The 18,937-nt window shown below is 45.1% G+C and overlaps 1 protein-coding gene and 1 long non-coding RNA gene across 3 annotated transcripts in view; both read right to left on the bottom strand.

Annotated features, from left to right (window-relative positions):
* Positions 1-9,119, bottom strand: part of LOC121082370 (ankyrin repeat domain-containing protein 26-like) — a 64,395-nt gene extending 55,276 nt beyond the window's left edge. The window contains exons 1-6 of the mRNA XM_040581701.1: positions 8,558-9,119; positions 4,465-4,579; positions 4,057-4,230; positions 3,839-3,945; positions 3,179-3,316; positions 2,264-2,403 (exon numbers count right to left, since the gene is read on the bottom strand). Coding sequence (XP_040437635.1) covers positions 2,264-2,403; positions 3,179-3,316; positions 3,839-3,945; positions 4,057-4,230; positions 4,465-4,579; positions 8,558-8,763 — 880 coding nt within the window. The 5' untranslated portion in view covers positions 8,764-9,119. The remainder of the gene's footprint in view (positions 1-2,263; positions 2,404-3,178; positions 3,317-3,838; positions 3,946-4,056; positions 4,231-4,464; positions 4,580-8,557) is intronic.
* A 6,708-nt stretch (positions 9,120-15,827) lies between these two features.
* LOC121082371 lies at positions 15,828-18,017 on the bottom strand. 2 transcript variants are annotated; one of them, XR_005825997.1, is made up of 3 exons: positions 18,003-18,017; positions 17,853-17,919; positions 15,828-15,939 (listed from the first exon to the last, which is right to left on the bottom strand). It is a non-coding gene; the product is annotated as an uncharacterized LOC121082371 (long non-coding RNA). The 2 variants fall into 2 exon arrangements; XR_005825998.1 differs by having other exon boundaries at positions 17,853-17,922; positions 18,003-18,016.
* Between the last annotated feature and the right edge of the window lie 920 nt (positions 18,018-18,937).

An 18,937-nucleotide genomic window follows, 5' to 3' on the forward strand; every position in this document is an offset into this window, starting at 1 on the left:
AAAGCTGCCACTGAAGACATACTAGAAATCTGAACCCTCGCTTTTAGAAAAAATGCATAATTACTTTTTGCCAAAGAAATTCCAGCTTCAAATCTGAAAAGTCTGTCATTCGATATGCTAGAGGTGGAAGCCATTCATTTGGAGGTTTTTGCAAGTCTGTCTGTAATCAACAAAAAGGTTCATGTTCTGACAAAAAGTAAACACTCAAATAAGCATGAGCCAACTTCTTAAATATACCGACTTGCTCACTAGAAGCGAGTATTTTGAAGAATGTTCAACAAGTGCAAAAGGAATAAGGACTACATTGAAGATCCCAGAAAAACAGGAATGAAGAGCAAGATTAAAACAAAGAATTCAAAGTGGGTATTCCTGCGCTGTCTCACGATCAGTTCAGCTTCTCCTCTAACAGGGGCTTCAAAGCTTCCACTGCAGCCTATCAAAGGGACTCAGGATGCAGGACCTGTGCTTTGTGGGTGCAAGCAAGAGACTGCAGAATCAATGCCACCAAGTGCTCCCTGCATGCTACTAATCCCTCTCACTCAACAGGCCGGGGTCATTTTCTAGGAGACTGAGCACAAGGAGAAAAAGATTCGTACTACTCAAGAAAAACAAGCCCTACTATAAACAGTTTGAGAACACAGCACACTCTTTCTCCTCCCAAGTCCTTAACCCACATAAATATGCTCTTCACACTTACTAGGCCTCTTCAAGTGAGGATTTCCCATAACATTGTTGACTTATGCTAGTAGTATTACTGTTTTCAAGGAACCGAGCAAATTACTTGGTTCAAGAACCCATATTTCCCTGAGGGTGTGATTCCAAAATGAATATACAACAGTATTATTCTTCAAGCCACATACTTTAACATAACCCAGGCCTGTCAGTCATCACAATGTGGTACCACAGCAATTATCTACGTGCACAGGAGGCAGTCACAGAGTGCTGTTTGGGTAAAAGCAACATTTTCTTGATTAAACTACCTGTACCATGCGCTTTCCAAAAACAAAATAAAAAAAACAAAAACAAAAACCTCTACATCTTCCTTCAATCTATCAAGAAACTTTACAAATCTCTGACTAGATCAAAGCAACTATTCCTAAGTCAAAGGAACAAAGTTTGGCTCTAAATTAAACTCCCCTATCTGGGAAAAGTGAATTCGGAAAAATATCCCATGTTTTGCTCATATTTCATGACATATTTAAAAAAGGAGTAATAAACTGTGTTTGAACACTGTCTGCTGCCCATTTGCCACAAAGTTCTGATGTAACACCCTTAAAAAAACCAGAAAGGATAGAACTTCCCACTGTAGGGCCTGAGAGGTAAAGATCAAACTGTCTTGTACTATATTAAAAGATTAGTTTTCTAAGATTCCTCTAGGGCTATATGAGCTCGTAAGCATAGACTGGATCTTAAAAATTAAGGAGTTGGTTTTTTTAATTTAAAATGAACTCACTGAAGGAGCTAATTTTTTGATAACAAGGCAATTCAATTGTTTTTCTGGATCACAAGGTAATGTAGATTTTTTAAAGTTTATTTCATAAAATTACTGGAAGGAAAAGAAAAGTGTTATTTATTTTTACTGGAAATCAAACTATGTCCGTGAAGATACAATACACACAGAAGCTGCATTATTGTTTCTAACAAAGTGACTTTTCCAAGACGATTTTTCCTAAGTATGTCTCTACAGCACCTACACAGAAACAATCGTAACTGATGCTGAGAAATAAGACAACTCACTAAAGGCAGCTTAGTGCAGGTGAAACTATTAATATTAAAACACCACTGCACAAACTCAGTGGAAATCAACAAGACATGTACGGTCCTGCTCACTCATCTGTTGCTTCCCAACTACAGGAAGATGAACAACTACTCAGGATGAACCTTTTGCAATTCATTTTCACAATCTGAATGGCCATCTACAGGTACAATACACACCCAAAACCCAAAACCACTCTCACCTAGTTCCTTCCCTGTCCCCCTTCTCTCTCTGTATGAAAACCTATACAGATGGGCAATCTGGCAGGCAGAACGCAACAGCCCGGTAAGTGGGCCCGTAGCACACAAACCGCAGCTGCCTTCACCCCGACAAGAAGCACCTCCAACCAGCAACAAGTCAGCATATTCACAAAGCTTCTTGCGCTACCCCACCTGATGCCTCCACTAAAGTCAACGGCGAACACAGTGAGCGCTGACAACACAAACCCCCTAAAGAAAAGGCCACAGTGATTTTCCTCGTGAGCTCCTGCGTGATTAAAGATCCTACCTCCTCTGTCCACAGCAGGTGCACCCAACGTCAAGCCAGCAGCTCTGGCCCGGTGAGGAATGCCAGGTACTGTGTCGCCTTGTGCACCACCTTCGTCTCTGTCTCCCCGGAATGCGTATTCCACCAGTTGTTTACGAAGACTATATAGGGAAAGAGAAGAAACATATTTGGTAAAAACAACCACATACTTGCTTATACAGTTTAATAGAACAGTTAACAGCCACTTATCCACCCTACACGTATTCATAGCCATATGAATTCATATACTTGTATGCATTCACTGAGAGTAATACACACAGAACTTACTGCACGACTACTACCTACTTCAATGTTCACTACAGTCATGTTCACTCTAGAGGTGCATATCCACACCTACGAAGCTATTAGCTCCAGCTCGGCACAATATTTTCAGCCTAGCTGTTAAGCACACATAACCACCTTAGAGAAGGGATATGCACAGGTACAAAGCTACCCATAAGAGGGGTGAAACTGCTTAAGACTTTAACAAAAGGGATATGTTAGATCTCTGAAACAAAAGGCTGGTAGTTCCTGCTCATTGTAGTGGAAGTCAGTAAGGACAATGGTGCTGGTCTGAGGAGAGGACTGACATGCATTTCAGTTTGCCACGTTCTACCTCTGGGTAACTGTAGGATACAGACATGTTTTAGAGTTTGTATTGGGCAGGTGCAAGCTTAGCGTCAAAACTTGAAATCTACAGACAATTCAGGGCGGAAATTTTCTTCAACATCCAGATTAATACTAGACACAGGGAACGATACGTATCAGAAGACATCACTGAGCACTGCTTCAGGACAGCTTTCAACACACCATTAAACCGTGCTGCTATCACCGAAAACATTCAAAAGCCACACTGACAGCTGACAACCTATTCTAACAATAAAGTCAAAAATTTACCTAGAATATCCATGAGTAACAGCATAATCCTCAGCTGTCCATCCGTTAGTGTCTTTATGGCAAAGATCAGCACCATATCGAAGAAGAACTTTTATTAAATTAAGCTGTCCACCAGATGCTGCAGTCATAAGTGGGGTTCTGAAACACCAAAAATGTTATGAAGTAGATCATTTGACACAGACACTGTAATTATTTTTATTCCTATTTGCTCTCAAAAACTGTCCTCATTACTGAATGAGCAAAAGAAAACGCAGTTTTCATTAAATATTAACAGCAACCATAAAATTCAAGAGGGAGTCAAAACAACCAAACCTTCAATCTTCAGACAAAGCTTCCACATAGACAACACTCACGTACAAACTATGCCACTATGCAGGAGATGTTTTTTACAAACTGAGGCAGTGCTGCTGAGCTAACAGCATGTTTCCTGCCAGAAGGGCCACCACAGACAACGCCTTCTTGTAATCCTCAACGAGGAAAGCACCCACCGAGGTATGACAACAGCCAAGTGCAGATGTTCTTTCACAAGTCACACAGAAATAGCTCCTATGTGGCTCCCCGGGTTTTTTTTTTTTTTTCAGAGCTCATTCTCAGGCCTCCGATTAATCCAACCTAAAGAATACTGAAGAAACCCATGCAGAGTTTTGACAAACCGCTCACCTTTCACAGTGATCTCGAGCATGCACATCAGCTCCTCTCTGCAGAAGAAACTCTGCTATATCTTCATGACGTTCAGAGATAGCAAGAATAAGCGGAGTGTTTCCCTCCTGAAAGGGCAGATAAATACATTTAAAAATAAAAGTAAAAAAAACAACCCTACAAGAGAAATACTAGTACAACTCTTTGAAAGAACTTCTTCAACAAATACAAAAATTTACCTTATTCCGAGCATCAATATTGGCATTATGCTCAAGTAACAGCCCCGCTACAGTTGTATTAGGAGATCGGACAGCAAGGTGAAGGGCAGTGTTGCCGTCAGCATCTGCCAGATGTGGGTTGGCACCGTGCTCTAGCAGAATAGCTACACATTCTTCTTGCTGGCACTGTACTGCCTGGGAACAACACACAAAAAAGGAAGAACTGCCAGCACTCTGTTACAATTGCCCCAGCTTCCCAATGCTGGAAAATAAGAGCACCTACAAAGCTGAGCTAACATATGCCTATTCCACGCTGATTACCAGATGCATGCTTCTACGCAGAGCTGTGTAAAGAATCCTACCAGCCACCTCTCATTTAATGCACAGTTGACAAGCCCCACTTGAAAGAGCATAACATATTCCACATACCTTCATCAGCGGCGATCTGTTATCACTGTCAGTAAGATTTAGTTTACACTTGTTTTCTACGAGATATGTAACAACATTCACATGGCCATTCGCAGAAGCAAGATGCAGAGGTGTCCTAAAAATTAAACATATTAAATTAGCACAAACAGACAACTAGAGAAATAATTTCAGGCTCTGATAAATTGATATGACCACAAGTTTCACTTTGCACAAAGCAAGCTTAAGAAATGATTTCTCATTCCGTTACCAGTAACGGCAGTTGCGCACCAAACACCTGAGACTGGCCAGCAAAACCCCTCCGCAGCATCTGCTTAGTAAGCTGCCATTTCCTTCACTCTAGAACTTAATCTGCACAGATTCCTGGGCCCAGGCATTGGTCACTGCCTCCAGCAGGACTACACCTGTGGTGCAGCAAAAAAGACCAAAGTTTGGGAATCTGAGAACTATGGCAAGCAACCCTCTAAGTTCTATAATTATTCATGTGCCAGAAGCATCAGAGATGTAGATGGGCTTTATATAAAGAGTATTAGCGTTTCCCTGCACTTCAAGAATTTCTGCTTTTTCTCTAGCTTGCTTACTACTGCAACAAAACCAAGTACTCACTTGCACCAAAGCGCCCCCCATAACATGCAGCAAACCAGACAGAACACTGTAATCCTGAGTACAGGAAAGTAATACCTGATCCTTCAGCTATGTATAACTACAATAGTCATAATAAGCCTACTACAGAGGAAGTCCTCTCCAGGGAGGGAATACTGTGTTTCCATAATACATGACCAGCATAAGAAAATGAAACTCTTTTCTTCAAGTTAAAGCCTTGCCAGAAAGAAAAGGACTCCTTCAAACCACAGAACACCTTGGGTCTGATGTCAATTAACCAGCCTACTTGCACTGAAAGAAATTGCCCAGAAAGTCCTTGCATGTGTTTCCCCCTAAATCAGAGGCACAAATCAGCACAAGCTTCACGCTGTGCAAAGGCAAAGCACCTGCTGCTCTGCAGGACACCTGTCCCAACAGAGCAGAAGACAAGCTAGAAAACAGCTGGGACCTTCCTCCCTTGAAGGTGATGCAGTAATAATCCCACAGTTCCTCAAGAACTGAGAGGAACACCAGCACTGGCTCTGAACCACATCACTGTAGGTAGGTCCGTCTTGTATTTAGGAAAGCTCAACCAACCTTGCTGAGGCAGAAGCACAACAGCTCCCTGGCTACGGGGGAATGGAAAGGGGGAGGTACACAAATGCAGTGGCAGGTGATGCAGAAACACAGTAATCTGTAATGCAGATACTTGTTACAGGGCAGCTGACATCCTCCTCCACTGCAACAAAGATGAGGATGAGAGAAATACAGAAAACTTCAAAGCACTTGTAATGTCTTGCTACAGACAGGGAACAGACTGGAGCACTGACAGAGGAGTAGCTCAAGAGCAACTACCACCACTTTTTGAGAAATTTCCATGGAAACATGCAGGATTCTTCATCTCTGAAGAAATGACTGGCTGAGATTATCTGAAAGCTAACCAGGACTGGTTATGAAGGAGTCCACAATCATGTGAAAGCTGCTACTACCAACCACCAGGAAGCATGACAGACATGAAGTAGTCACTATCAGCTCTGCAAACAGAAAAGCCTTTAGAAAACTTGTGGACTTGTTGCTGTCCTCCTCAACCAAGCCTCTCAGTCTGTCAACAGGAGATGGCTCTGCTCGGAGCAAGGCCTGCTGTGCTCCACAGAAGATCCCCTTCAGGGAACAGGCTGGCAGAGAACATCAGTGTTCAGGGTTGCCTGTCCCTGCAAGAGGCCTCCAGTAACACCGAAGTTCTTCCGCCACCCAGCCCTGGGGACACTGCCCAGATTCTGTTCCTGCTCCTGCTGCTGCTACGCTGATCACCTATAGAGTAGAGGAGAACTGCTGATGCCTGAGCAGCCACGAAACAACCCCACTGGGAAACAGCAGGTTGGCAGTACGCACTTTGAATGGCCCTTGAGCCGACAACCCAGCAGCTACAAGCCGAGCAATGAAAGCACTGGAGTTCAGTCTGACAGGCAGCTGACAGGGTAAATCTCCCTTAGCGATGAGCTCTGACCCAGGATGATGACTAGCTGGCATTGTGCCTACAGTGCTTCCAACTCTGTGACAGAGACGGGCAAAAGTCAGCAGTGAGGCTGAAGGTTTGGCTAGACCACCTCTGAAAGCTGCCTGCTCCTAACTGATGCTGTATCAAGCACACTTTCGGGAGGTCTTATGGGCTACAGGACCCACTTCATGGAAGGAACCTGTTGGTGTGATCCTTGCCATGTTCCTGGTGCAGGATTTTGCTTTTGGAAATCCTGAGCAGCAAAACTGAGATATTCATACAACCAATGCACACATTTTTGCCGTTACTTTGCATTATTTCCTATTCTTCACCTCTGTTTCCAATGATACCAAGTCTTCCAACACGAAGCCCTGAAACGCAACTGCATCTGGTGGTCACTCACAAGCACTAAGAGGGCACAGGTGGCCTTGCAACCCCCATGGCTGGTACAGAGGGCAGTGGCTGCAGCAAGTAGGCAGGCTCTGTCCACCGAATTGCTCTCAGCCTCGCTTTTCGGCAGCTTTTCACCACTGGGCATTATCATGGCAAAACCACCACAGTGCTCATCATAGTATGCTGCCTTTTCTCCCCTCCCCCCCCCCCCCCGGCCCTGGCTTGTTTTTTTTACCGTTTGTGACTTTATTTGTCCTGTTATAACACTGACAATAGCCTGGCACACAGAAGGAAACTTTTCCAGAGGAAACAAAGCTTTCTAGACAAGATGAGCTTGAAACGCAAAAACTAGCGAAATTTCATACCAGGGTCTGCTAAGAGCTGGTGACTGACTGCTGACTGAATCAGCCACAGTGAATGGGAAGGCAGTAAGAAGAAAAAGAGAGAGACTTTCAGAACTATTTCCATAAATGCCATCGAGCACCTTGACTCTGGCAGCTTAAGTATGCACGAAAGTGCACTCGAGCCACCTTAGCCGGCATCACCCACGCTCCAGCTGCATAAACTAATACTGGCTGGCAACACTCAGGCACACAGCCCACGTGCTGACTGACTGCATTCTTCATTGCTTTTCCTACAATCTAGACAGTTCCAGGTGTTTTCAGGGCAATAAGCTAGCTGGCTGGCAAAAGTCCAGTCTTCAGAAAAGACAGCCCAGGATGCTGAAGTACTCTGATTAAACCAGCATCCCCTCTGAATGTCATGGATGTTTTGACTCAGAGTCTTTTCAGAAAAGGCATTAACAGCTCGACACATACAAGACCCAAAACCTTCAGCTGATTCCCTTAGGCTTACAGTGGATCATGAGGAGCTATGCTGCAGCCCAGGGCTTCTCCTTAAGATACAACTGCCAAGTACTTGCTGTGCTCGACTCAAAAGCACACATCCTAACACCTGCCAGAAGCAGCAGCTTCCTCTGCATGGCACTGCCCAGATTTTCCAATCCAAGGCACTAATTAGTTGTACCAAGGCCACAGAGCAAACAGCAAAGTAACTGCCACCTAAAATCAGACTGATGTTGCTTTGGCTGCAACATCAGAGTCACAAAAGGCACATCGGGCAACCGTGCACGCAGCACCAATACACAGCACATTTACTATATGTGCTATAACCCTTTCCTAAATGCTTACCCTCTTTTACTCCCAGCTGAGGCAGCGCAGCTTGCTCAGTTCAACTACTAACCCCCCATGCTGAGGCCTCAGAGGGGTAATGCAATTGCACTCTGCCTTCCAAGCGTGCCTGGAGAATGGCCGTGAGGCTCCTTCTGCAACCCGCCCTGGCCAGGCTGCTGCCGGCCCCCCGCCGCTCCTGTGCCCCCAGGCAAGGCAACACCCCCGGGAACGAGGGCACGGAGGAGGCCGGGGCAAGACGGGGGATGCTCGGCCGACTCCAAGGGCTCCTGGCAGCACAGGCCTGGCTCCCCGCCCAGGCTGAGGCTCCCCGCAGCGATGCTGCCGTTCGCTCCCAGCGCCCTTGAGCTGCACCTGCGGGTCCCGGCGCTGCCCGCAACCCCCCCACACCCCGCCCCAGCACGGCCCGGCGCTGCTGCCCCCCGCCGCTTACCGCTCCGCCGTGTCCCGCTCGTCGATGCCGCATTTCTTCAGTCTCTGCCGCACCTGACCCAGGTCGCCACGGGCGGCCGCACGGTGCAGCTTGCCCAGGTCCTTCAGCCGGAGCTCGTAGGCACCGGCGGGGAAGGGCTTGGCGGAGCTGCCGGACGCTGCCGGACGCCCCTTCTTCTTTCTCCAGAACCCGAAAAACCTCTTCATCCCGCGGCAGGGGCGCGGGCACGGTCCCGCCTCAGGGAAGCGACGGCGGGAGGCAGCCGGTGGGCCGGGGCAGGGACGGGGGATCGGGGGGCCCCCGGGGCAGGGACGGGGGATCGGGGGGCCCCCGGGGCAGGGGGATCGGGGCCCCGGGCAGCGGCCCGGTACGGCTGTCTACGGAGCGAACCACCAGAGGGCGGGAAGCCGAGCGCACAGGCTGCTCCTCAGCGCGGCAGCGGCGGACAGCGCCTCCCTCAGCGGCGAGCGCGGCGGTTAAACGGCCGGCGGGCTCTGCTGGCGGGGGCGGGGTCTGCTCCGGCGCGTGTCCAGCGCGAGTGACGTCACTTCCTGCCCCGCGGTGCCCGGCCGCGGCGCTGCCGAGCGGGGCCGGGGGCAGCGAGAGGCCCGGCGGGTGGCGGCGGCGCTGCGCCCCCCGCAGAGCACTCGGGCCGCTGTCGGGAAGCCCGGGGGGGTGCCGGCGTACCGGGCAGCAGCAGCTCCCCGCTGGCCCCGGCGGGGCCCGCGCTGCGAGCACGCTGGGGGGCTCGGTCTAGTTGGTTTTAAAAGAAAATGGCTCAAACTGGGAAAGCGCTTGTCGTTCAGGGCAAGGGCATCTCGACAGGGAGTTATGGCCAAAACAGCTCTGCGAGCAATTCGCCTCCTAGTTTGTTGAGCAGTCCTGCTTGTGTGCCATCGTTAGCCCGGGGCAAATGGATGCCAAAGGAACAAACAGCAAGGGTTAATATAGCGGGAGGGGGGCGGGGGGGGGGGGGACACCTGTAGGCATCATCTAGTTACCTGCCTTGCCATGACAGGGTCAGAAAGTTACTTTCCAGTAAATGTGACGGAGCTGGCACTGCCACAAAAGAACACAAGCGGCCACTGAGTGTATGGAAACATAGTCCAGAAATCAAAAGACAGGTCGTGCCTTTGGTATAGATTAGGAGGATGGTTCCCAACTTTTGTACTGCTGCGGTGATGCCGCTAGGTAGTTCAGCGTGGTGAAACCTTATTGTAAGTACCATAAGGTTTTGGGGTGATGTCACAGTCCAGTATACCCTAGATGGTTTGACTCATGGAACACCTTGGCAGCACACTTCTTCCTCTTAGAAACTGTCTCTTGCCAATGAGTTTGTGAAAAACGGAGAGATGGGAAAGAAATCCTAAATCAGAGAGAGGGACACACTTCACTGTGATTAGCGCTGAAAATATTGATTACAACAGGACAGGAATCTGGTACCACTTTTTAGGGAGAAGATTCAGCCCTTTGAAATACCTTCTTTTTCTTCATCGCTAATAATGGTACAGCTCCTAAAACCTTCATTTTCCTTTCTGGAATGAGCCTTCACAGCTTTATCAAGCCTGTTCACCCTGGCAGTGTTCTCCCGACCAAAGTGGCTGATGTACAGTCACTTTACTTAGCTGATCCTCAGTGTATTAGCAGCGTTCTGTTACTGTAGACGTGATCTCTAGAAGGAAAAGCTATAATAAATAATAATAATAATAATTTTAAAAAGACAGAAAAAAGACTTTTGTTGAAAACACAGCCAAGTAAATTCAGGTTGCAAAACCTGAATTCTATGAGTTTTGGGAAATGGCTATGAGCAGCAGCCATTTCAAGAGCACCTCTGTAATCAGTCTGACCATTTAATGGGGGAGAGCAAAACGCATGTTTTAATTGGGTGTATTTGTTTTCTTCCAGACATTAGAAGAAAGGCAGGAATTTATATACAAGGTGGCAATACAGAGTAAACACAATCCATCTCTGCTTTTTCCAGGAGGAAGTATTTCTTCTCTAGTCCTTTTCCAAGTGCACGCATGCTCAGCCACAAAAACTTGGGTTTTTTACAGCTCATTCCCCAGCCAAGACCAGGAGACTCTACAGTTCCTGTGCAATGTCAAATGTTTCAGAATGGTATTAACCCCCCCCGTGATTACCCAGTTTTAGTTGGTAGGGACTTTGGTAGCTGGCTGGGCTGAAATTCAGTTTCAGGCTTGGAAGCTAAGAGAGTGCTGATGGGTCCTGTGGATATAGTGTTATGGGCACAACAGGAACTGTTTGTTTATTATTAGACAGAAAGGATGCAAAATTAAAAACTAGAATCTATCACCCAGAGCAACCTCAGAAGCACTTCTGGGAACTCTCCTTCTGGGTCTCCATGACAAGGGAAAGACGGACTGAGTCAGCTACTAGTAAGCAACAAGTTACAGGGTTTTTTCCGCATCACCTCACACTGCATTGTGCCCTGGGAAGCAAAGGCACCGTTCCGAAAAGCAAACCCCCACCTGCCTCCTGCTCAACTCGTGCCCGAGACAGGCTTCAGGGGGTGACCTTGGGCAAGGCCAACTGCACAGAGTTGTTCCGAGTGACGGTGGCGTTACTCCCCTCTCTTCCGAGAGGGAATGCATCCGTCGGAGCCCGACGATGCTGCCACGGCCTCAAGCTGCAGCCAGGCCTGTGCTGGGCCTTCACTGCTCTCAGCCCTGGCCCTCACCCATGGACGTGACGTCCCAGTAGGACTGCAGACCTGCCCATCCCTATGGACCGGCCTGGTGATCTGCACTCTTGGAGGACTCTGCTTACTGTCCCCAGAACTCTTCTGCTCTTCTTGGTGAGGGCCTGTGGGGCTGATCCCTGGCCCGTGTGGTCACAGACCCTGCCAGCCTTGCTGTGGCTCTTGCTTTGCCCTTCCTCTGCAGGACAGCCTACCCCTGATGTGCCCTCGCAGATACTGCTGTGTACGTAACACTTCCATCTTTACCCCTAAGAGCTACATCAGTATTACAGGCGCCTACTACTGTGACCATAGAAGGAACATCAAAAACCAGCCAAATAATTTCAGAAATACAGCCAAGAAAACAAAAGTCAAAGTCAACAACATGAAAAGTAGTACGAAGAAAGAACAGAGGTTCCAAAAGAAAAACTACCACCACCAAAATAACCCAAACAAAGCAAAGCTCACCTTTGCTCTTAATCTGTCAGCTTCATTGACCATTTCAGAATACCTGTTCTTCATTTCTCCCTGCAAATTCAGCTGGAACAGTCCCCCTCTCGCCTCATACACCCTTAGTTTCTTCGTAGCTCTGCTCAGCAGCCTCTTCAACCTGCACAGCAAATTAGTCACAAAAACAATGAAGCAAAGGAACAAAACTGGACTTTTTCACATACTCTCATGTAAACAGCACAGACACGGCTTGCTTCATCTTTAACATGCTTGACACACCAGGAATTACCAGGAAAAAACAGTATTCCTGTGCCACATACGCTTGGAGAGTCCAGATTTCACCTGAAAAGAGGAATGAAAGACTCCCTTTTTCCCAGGAGAACTGCAGGGCAACCTGCATCTGCAGTTGTTTTGGCAGCTATTGAAAACTAGGGGCTGGTGTACAGAAGTACCTTGCAAGAACTAACACGAGGCTGGCATCTGCTCACAGTTAGGTACACCTATTTTTTACATTACAGTTCAATAAAACATGACTTCTACGCAGGGATACCTCTTCACCACGCTAAAAAGCCGTACCTCTTACAGTCTTTCTGCAGATCGAGGTTTCTTTTCATTTCTTGGGCCAGACGTAGTTCAACTGGGCGTTTCAACTCTACCAGCTTCTTCACTTCCTTTCTTTCACTCTCGCACTTTCAAAAGAGAAAAGAAAGATGTATCACACACACAGAGCACAGGAAAAATACCGACGTACAGTCTGTGCATCTAGCGCTCTCCGCAGATGTGCATTTTGCACAGGCAAAAACCCCCGCATTTGCCCGCACTGTTTCTCAGCAGTGCACAAGAGGAAAAACACCCCTCAAAATGTAAGCAAACCAACTGAAAACAAATCAGTGTAACAGCAAGCATCCGACATAGTGACAGGGATTTTACCCCACCGTAAGACGACTGTATCCAACTCTCCTTCAGACTGTAACGCAGCCTTCACCTACAGGACTCTCTCTTCAGCATTATTCACTGACTGGTAAGTTTTCTTTACCTTAGTGTATAATACAACTTACTGAATCAGACTGTAATCCAAAATATTTGGGCTTACATACCTGCACCCCATAATATTCAATGGCATCCTTCACGTCGTCTTTTTCAGCTGATGATGACATATGAAAGGTAGATCCCGAGTTCTCACCTGCAGTGAAAAACCACACATTTTTATAACCAGCATGACTTCATACTACTTATTTACACCTAGCGTGCATCTTGAATCATCCTACTTGTGACAAAAATCTTAACATAAAATAAGTCCCCTCAAATTTGTGCACTCCGAGAGAAAATTATCGTAATACAGATTTAAGATGCATCTGGGTGAATTCCTTTCTTCCAAGGCATTCTACTTTTTAATGTATAAGGGAAATTTGCTGAAAATCACTACATATGGTCACAAAGAGGCCATTCCTGTTTCTTAAACATGCACAGCATCTCTCTCTCATACGTAGATATACACCTCTGTATCTCTGACACACACTGCGCCACACAGTATTCCTCCAGCAATTTCAGTTTCCCTATGTGTTGTGCACAGAAAATCATGAACAACAAAGTCACAGGCTTGAAATCTTGAAGACCCCAGCTTTATTCCTTGCATGACACAAATGTGTCTCTAGACATGGATCTAGACAGAGTATTTCAGTCAGACTGCTGCCCCATCTGTTCCAGAAGACATGGACGGGCCACTGAATGAAAGACAGGCTTGTGAAATGTGGAGAAATAACCCATGATCCGGATGTTTTTACTGTTGAAAACTGGATTCCATCCTTTCCTCTCTCAGAATTTCTACGTAATACTGGACAGGTCACAAACTCCTCGGAAGCAGTCACTCACTCAGTCTGGGCTCCCCATTATGGGGTGCCTACCTTGAATCTCTGTTACATCTGAGAACTGGACTCCAGATAGTTCCAGACACAACTGAGAAGCAGCAACTCATTGTATTGTTTGTGTGGAAGGCACACTGAACATTTTGAAGGAACAAGTATTCAGAAAGAAACAAGTCCCAGCAGGTCAAGTGTGGCATCTAAAAACAGAGATGGATTCTTTTCACCTCAATCACTTAATCTCCTTTCCTGCTCCATAATCCTATGGCTTCTACCTAATAGCCTTTCAATACACAAAGCTTCGCTGCTGGAGAGGGACACAACATTCTTCGCACAAGAAAAGCGAGCAAGACAGGAAGAACATAGATAAAATCATAAAACTATAAAAGGGTTCACTATTTATGAGTCACAGGGCCAACCTCACTCTTGGCATTTTCTCCTGTAGGTGACTCCTATTACAAACTTTCATTGTCTAAGTGCTACTCCTAGAAGCCTCTCCACCCACATACAGCAGCGGGTGGTCAGTCGGTCAGACAGACGGGGCTGCTCCTACTCTCCTTCCACGAAGGTACGCTTACCAGACTTCTTCTGTCGCTTCACCAATGTTCACTCAGGTCACAAACAGAAAAATGCAGGCAGCTTCCTACCATACAATTTGATATGCGCCATCACTCCCATCATGTAACATGGACACCACAATTTTGCTTAGAAGATAAGACTTAGATGTGGATGCAGGGGAGCTGTGACACCTCCCCTGTGCACAGCACAGCTGGTGTTAATTAACAAATACTAAGCACTTCATTGCTATAGCGCGCACCCACACCGTAAGTGCATGCCTAAGGCAGACATCGATAAAAGCTCACTTCTACGTTTTAAAACTGGACAAGGTGAGGCACTGGAACAGAACAGCTTTCTCTCAGATTGACTCAAATCTTTCCCAGGCTTCAGCCAAGAGCAATCACAACTTTTCAGTCTGACAGTACGGGCCAGAAAGGGGAATACTACTGTCACACCCAAGACTCTCTAATCCTCCTCTTTTTCAACTGTGCGTTTTGTTCTGATCGCTTCAGGGAGAACACAGCAACAAAACCAAGAATGACACCTGCTCCATGTAGCATCGTTTGGAATCCAAGGCCACAATTTGTTCTTCAGGAATGAATGAAAAGGAACAAAAGCTACTTTCCTCCTTGCCGATGCCCACTAGGGTTCACAGGCAAGGGAAAAACCTACTGTTTCAGAAGTCAATCACCATTTCAGTTCATTTTCTGTGCATTAATATTTACAGAGGAAGAACTGGGATCAGTATTCACTAACTCACTTCTCTCACCAGTGTCGTCTTTGGAAGCACTGTGGATTTGATGGCTATCATTACAAATAGAGTTTTTCACACCCTCAACAACTGCAGTTTGTAGCTCTTCACCAGTGTTTTCCTTTTCCTGCTCCTTCTCCTCTTCTTCCCGTTCAGGTGATTTTTCCTAGAAGAGATTGACCAAACAGCTGGAAATAGCAGAAACAAGCACCTTCTTAGCCATCCATCGACAACTTTAAAAATGCTTTTCCTGTGTAAGACAACAGGGAAACTTTGTTGAGCTTTGTTTTACAAGGCCTTCAGTTTTTCCATGGGAATCTCTGAGGAGACAGCAATGACATTAGCCCTAAGTCTCAGCCCTGGTTCTGCAAAGCTCCGGAGAAGCAATTCTTCATGTCAGCCTAACTCTAGCTTTCATTTCAGTTACATTGTTTTGGAACACGCTCTTCTTCCTCTACTTTGCTCCAGGAAAATCACTAACTTCCTGCTCTCAATCTTACTCAAACTTTTTGGTTCCTCTATTTCAGCCATCACACCAGGTATTTTACTAAATGGCAATAAATCTTGACAGATAAAAACTGTACATACAACTGAGAAAAACTGAATTTATTTCAGAAAAACTATACTGCCTATTTGTTTTCCTGCAAAACCACTGCAACCAATAAAATAATATTGAAAATACTGCCCAATATTATTCTTATACCTAAGAAACTGCTTTGGCTAGGAGTAAAGGCATTTTCTAATATAAAAAAAGGATGATCAAAAGATGGATATACGTGAAATATTAACAGAAATCCAGTTTACCTTTTGGTTCTTACCTTTATCACCCTTAGAAAATACCTTTGTGATTGAATCATCCTTATATAACTTACTTTGGTGCCCGAGTGAAATGCTGCTCTTACGTTTTCTTCATGCCTATTCAAGCACAAGTGTTCACTTTCTTGTTTCAGGGCTTCACAGACTTTGTTATCTACTTCACATTGCTCTTCTTCTGTATCTTCATCATCCACATGTTCCAGAAAGACAGAGTTTGGTCTTTGACTTTCAAGCCTTGGGTTTTTTCCTGCTGACAAAGAACTATTATCACTTTCAAAGCCATTACTGAAGCTTGACTTTTTCTCCTTAAGACCACAACTATCTGAGAGAAGCTGAGGTGTCTCTTTTTTCCAGTTTGTCATCTTAGATTCTGCAAAAAGGGAGTCATCATTTCTGTGAAACTTCACCCCAATCATGCTTTTCTTGTTCCAACTTTCTTGTTTATCTTGCAAATTATTTAGATTTTGAAAGACAGTTTGCTTTGGTACCGACTTGCAAGATACTTCATTATTCACCGTCTTTGGAGACATGGCAGTTATGTCAAAACAACAAAAGGAGTTATGGAAATGGCAACAGGCATGTTACCAGATTAATGGAGTAATCTGGGAACGTCTGGAAAAGGAACCAAGTCAAGGATGGGCAGGATGGAGGAAGGACTTGGCCAGGGACAAAGGCTTAGGAGGGGATTAATACCTTCATTTTAACAACATGACTTATGTTTTCTGAAATGCCTAAGCGCTGTGTTTTCAAAATGCTACTTTTCTCATTTACTATAGGAAAAGAATTATATAAAAGTAGATTTGCTAAGTAGTTTTTTAAACATTAGTATACTATGCAATCTGTTCCAAATAGCTTACTGTTTTTCCTGAACTGCTGGGAAGCATTCATTAACAATGTCAAGTTTGGCTTCTGCAGCTTCTGTAAATAAATGATTATTTTCTTTTAGAACACTAACGACAACAACAAATCCTTTGGTCACATCAAACCTTGAACACTAAATGTAATCAGGCTGTCCTTTTGATAGTGGTCAGGTGTTGGCTCCATCCTATACTTCTAACTACAAAAACACTCCTCACACACGCAATTCAGTGAGGATTTCACCCCCAAAACACCATGCAGGCACCCTTCTGAAAATTGTTTCCACAACTATGGTTACAGGGCATAGCAGTTTTAAAAATCTGGGTTTAATATTTGTAGTACTTCCCTAAAATTCAGTTATATTTAAGATCGCAGCTTCTGGATGCTTACTTGCAAGTGTGCACAAGGGAAGTAACTGTTAAGAACCCCTAGGTTTAATGCATTGATTAGTCCCCTGCAAGTACACTTACCAGAATATCCTTACATTTCAAAAACATGCCCAAAAAATGCATAATTTATATTTAAATCAGTGCAAGAAAAATGAAATCATGTTAAAACTAAACATGCTTGCGCCTCCAGTATTACAGAGTAGGTTGAACTAGAACACCGGTTCCTCATCGCTGCAGAATCCCAGAGCAACAGAACAGACGCTCCAGACATCACTGCAGAAGTTAATAGTTCTTCAGAACACTAGCAAAAAAAGCAGGCCTGAGAGCTTGTAGCTGACAAAAAGAATACTGCCTAAGCATTCAAAAAACAGGAGGGAAAACATGCAGTGTGAGATTACATGCAAGCACAGAATGCCACCTCAATAGAAGAAAAAAAGATGACCCATTTGAGTAACTCATCCGCTGAGCACTCTTGAGTAACCTGATGAGGAGGAAAGGAGAACTAAGTGATGAAGGCTTTCAGTACCTCTTCATTAAAAAGTGCCCTTTATCAGTTAGGATTCTATCACGAAATTTACAGGAAACATTAACAGTGTTTGGGGAAGAACAGAACAGGTTATATTAGTAACTTATAAACTGAAAATCTGACTCAAATGACCAAGAACAAACAAAACTGTGGTGGTTTATCTCGTCGCCTATGGCTCTTTTGCCTCAAACCACAACTCTACTGCGTGCTCGGCCACAGCTACAGGTCTTTTAGGAAAAACTCACAGCAAAAGAAAGGCTGGCAGGTCAGAGACTGCTTCTAAGGAGAAAACAATATTGGCTAGAACTGTAGTTTCTTTCAATCCCCCAGAAAACTTGCCTTCAGATCACTTATTTTTATAGGACATTTACTGTAAATACACCATACCTTGGGAGTAAAATCGAGTTCTTCCTCAGAAGTATGCCAACTGACATCGCTCCCCTCTTTCTCCAAGCTTCTTAAAAAGTAAAGCAAAATGAGTACTGTGTCTCGCCAATCATTCCTCAGGTATGTGCTGGGTATGTTTAAAGTCTTTACCTGATTGAGTCTCCCTTGCGACAAAGTCGTCTATTGCTGTTCAAACATTAATTGACATGTTTGAAATTAGGATTTGGCATGCTAAAAATCAACCAGCACATACAAACATTTAACCTGGACAACTCTACATGTCATAACAGAACGAAACTTTGGGGATTCAACTTAACGTAAGACAGCATGAATGAATGCATGCATTTCCAAACAACTGCTTTTTCAAGTCACACTGAATTGACAAAACAAAAAAGACTAGAGTTATATCTCCTTTGAACTTTTATACCTAAAAGTTTAAGAACTACCTCTAAACTAAAAAAACCCAGCATAGCATGAATATGCTACGTTAATAAACAGTTAACAAAATACTGGTGGCTTTAGCAAGACAGTAAATAAATGAACTGCTGAAGTACTCATACTGCACACACCAAGCACACACTGTTGAGAGAGATTTTACTGGTTTATATACTATACTAGCTGGTGCTCTACCCACTTACAGGTTATCCTGAAAAGGTAAAAACATCAAAAAGCATAACCAAGATCTAAAGCAAGCTTATCCTCAGGTAGAAGAATCCCCAGCAGTTCTCTACGCTGCACCAAAAAGGGTATTCAACAGGCAAAACAGGCGTAACCAGGGCATTCTATACTACGCTCCAAGCTTTTCATCCATGTTAAGACAGCAACTGCACACAGGATCACAGCATAAATCAGGTCACAAGGGACCTCGGCAAGTCTCTCAGCCAACCGCCTCCTCAAAGCAGACTCAGCTCTGAGGGCCAGATGAGGCTGCATAGGGCCTTTTTCCACTCTGATCTTGAACCATTCAAGGAGGGAGACTGCACAACCTCTCTGTTTTACTGTTCTCACCATGGTGAAGCTGCCCACATTCCATTAGAAATTCTCTTGTTTCCATTTATGCCTCTTGTACCTTTGCTTCATGTGAC

Source organism: Falco naumanni, unplaced genomic scaffold, assembly GCF_017639655.2.
Source record: "Falco naumanni isolate bFalNau1 unplaced genomic scaffold, bFalNau1.pat scaffold_82_arrow_pat_ctg1, whole genome shotgun sequence".
Lineage (NCBI taxonomy): Eukaryota > Metazoa > Chordata > Aves > Falconiformes > Falconidae > Falco > Falco naumanni.